Here is a 2,681-nt window from a genome sequence, read left to right as displayed (position 1 = left end):
ACAAAGAGCATCAACACCTGAAGAGCACAACCAAGCAACCACGTTGCTACACGTAAACAGGTCAGCAGCTGCTAACTGCTCACAAACACAAGGTGATCCACTTACAAAAAAGGCAAAACACTGACCTCTATTTTCTGCTGCCTCAAAAAAAAAAAAAAGAAAAAGTGAGGCACCTGCCAAGGTACAGACATTGTGCAAAAATCAGTGAGATCCTGCCTCAGTAGAGGCTGGTCTTCTTCATGATCCGCAAGAACTCCTGCTGGTTCACTTCCCCATCCCCATCTCTGTCTGCCTCGTCAATCATCTCCTGCAAGAGATTTGTGTGCAGAAATCAGACACAGGGCAGGCCAGGATCAGAACTGCTCATGCAGAATTACAACCACCTTTTAGTGGCTTGTGCTGGAGGGGACAGTGTTAGCTCAGGGCCAGAGCGACTGTGCTCCAAAATATTTACTGAACTAGACATTAATATTTTAAATACATATATTTTTAACACAAAAATCTGTGTAGAAAATATCTATTATAGAAACTGACATCAGTTTTAAACCAATGTAAACAAGGGACCAGGAATGATGTGGTTTCATCTACCAGGTACAAACCTGCAGCTCCTCATCTGTGAGATTCTCCCCCAGTTCTTTGGCGACGCGCTTGAGGTTTTTGAAGGAGATTTTGCCAGTTTCATCGTCATCAAAGAGCTTGAAAGCTTTGAGAATCTCCTCTTTGGAATCTTTTTCAGCCTTAAAGAAGTGAATACAAGTTTAAGGAAAAAAAAAAAAAGCAGTGGTTATGTTGTAGGTAACAGGCTGAGTTGTTAAAGACAAGTATTAGAAGGACTGAGAAACTGTTTTCAGAGCAACCTGAAGGGTTTGTGCAAAACCTCAGGGTCTCAGGGCACTGTTTCCCTCCATAGCCAGACACCTCTGGGATTTCAGTATCAGGATCCTTCACTGTTAAATATCTCATTTTACTCAATGTGTTTTAAGATTTTTACAACACAAACCTGATTGTTAAAGGACCTTGGTAACAACATGACTATTTCAGCTTTCCTTGGAAAGATGAGATCAGGCACCCCCTGCCCTGCAATCCTCACCTGTTCTGCTGTCAGGATTTTAAAAAGTGCTTTTCACCTTCCACTGGAACCAAGAGGAGATGAAGGGTACTCAGCCATTTCCCCAACTGCTTTCACTCAGAACCCTTTTACAATTCACATACCATTTTCTGGGTCATCACTGCCAAGAAGTCACTGAAGCTGATTTTCCCTGTTCCTTCCTTATCAATATCAGATATCATTTTCTTGATCTCTTCTTTTTTAGGTTCAAACCCGAGTGCTCTCATGGCCACCTGCAAGGCCAAAACACATTTATAAATGATCCCAAACCATGAACAAAACCGTGGTGGGGGCTGGGGGGGAGCTGATCTTCACTTTGGCCAGCCCAGCCCTAAAGACACCTGAGCAGCAACGAGAAACACGTACCTGCTGAGAAGGTTTTATGCTGGAGGGGGAGAAAAACAACCTCTCCCTTCCCGTGTAAGGACATGGAGGTGTTTTGGGCCCTATTTCCTGATCAGCTCCTACCTTCAGCTCCTTCACGTCGATGCTCCCGGTGCCGTCGGTGTCAAACAGGTCGAAGGCCTCTTGGATCTCCTGCCTCTGCTCCTCCATCAGCTCCAGCTTGGGACTTGCCTTCTTCCTCTGGCTCGTGGAGCCCAGGGAGGGCTTCTTGAAGCTGGAGGCCTTGGCACAGCAAGACAAGAGCAAAGGGGGAGTCAGGCCCAGCCCCTGAGGGGAGCGAAGCATGAAAAGAAGCCAAGCTGAGGAAATGGCAGCAGGGAGAGCAAGGAGGGCCCCAGAATCAGGTCAGGGCTTGTAAAAACCAGTAAAGATGATGGGAATTAGAGAAGACAAGTAAATACATCCCTTGAGTTTAACGCAGAGACAGGCCAGCAGGACTGAGGTTCCCTGCACTTCCCTTGCTGTGCAGTTCAGGGAGGATGCTGAGGTGCCAAGGTCCTTGAGCACGGGGTGACACACAGAGCAGACAGCCCTGACTGACCCCATTTCCTGCGAACTCACCCCATGAACGCAGGGAAACACCCTCCCCCCCCACAACACCCCCCCCCCGACACACGCTGAGCATGGGCAGCAGAGGGAAGGGCCCGTGAGGCGCTCGGGCCTGCCGGAGGGGCTGGAACAGCTCGTTCTGCGTGTCTGATGCCCAACAGAAACGCCGCGTGACCGGGCCCTGCTGGCAGGGGCAGGGAAGGGACCTTTCCCCTGAGGGAAAGGCAGGGAAGGGGCCGGGAAAGGCAGGGAAGGGCAGGGAAAGGGCAGGGAAGGGGCCGGGAAAGGGCAGGGAAGGGGCAGAGAAAGGCAGGGAAGGGGCCGGGAAAGGGCAGGGAAGGGGCCGGGAAAGGGCAGGGAAGGGGCAGAGAAAGGCAGGGAAGGGGCCGGGAAAGGGCAGGGAAGGGGCCGGGAAAGGGCAGGGAAGGGGCAGAGAAAGGCAGGGAAGGGGCCGGGAAAGGGCAGGGAAGGGGCCGGGAAAGGGCAGGGAAGGGGCAGAGAAAGGCAGGGAAGGGGCCGGGAAAGGGCAGGGAAGGGGCCGGGAAAGGGCAGGGAAGGGGCAGAGAAAGGCAGGGAAGGGGCCGGGAAAGGGCAGGGAAGGGGCCGGGAAAGGGCGGGG

At 51.8% G+C, this 2,681-nt stretch overlaps 1 protein-coding gene across 1 annotated transcript; it reads right to left on the bottom strand.

Moving 5' to 3' along the window:
* Window positions 1–217: 217 nt before the first annotated feature.
* CETN2 (centrin, EF-hand protein, 2) lies at window positions 218–1,798 on the bottom strand. Its single transcript, XM_010003484.1, has 4 exons — window positions 1,577–1,798; window positions 1,213–1,341; window positions 600–737; window positions 218–307 (listed from the first exon to the last, which is right to left on the bottom strand). The coding sequence occupies exons 1-4, from the start codon at window positions 1,796–1,798 to the stop codon at window positions 218–220; spliced, it is 579 nt and encodes a 192-aa protein (XP_010001786.1).
* Window positions 1,799–2,681: the final 883 nt, after the last annotated feature.

Source organism: Chaetura pelagica, unplaced genomic scaffold (assembly GCF_000747805.2).
Source record: "Chaetura pelagica isolate M959 unplaced genomic scaffold, ChaPel_1.0 scaffold938, whole genome shotgun sequence".
In the NCBI taxonomy this organism is placed as follows: Eukaryota; Metazoa; Chordata; class Aves; order Apodiformes; family Apodidae; genus Chaetura; species Chaetura pelagica.
The sequence above is the reverse complement of the archived record's forward strand: the minus strand, read 5'-3'. Positions and strand labels throughout refer to the sequence as shown.

Bases quoted from the DNA above. Each gene is read 5' to 3' on its own strand.
- CETN2 (XM_010003484.1), bottom strand. From the start codon at position 1,798: ATGCTTCGCTCCCCTCAGGGGCTGGGCCTGACTCCCCCTTTGCTCTTG. The intron at 1,342-1,576 runs GTAGGAGCTGAT...TTGGCCTTGCAG, and splicing joins TCGACGTGAAGGAGCTGAAG to GTGGCCATGAGAGCACTCGG. The intron at 308-599 runs GTTTGTACCTGG...AATCTCTTGCAG, and splicing joins TCACAGATGAGGAGCTGCAG to GAGATGATTGACGAGGCAGA.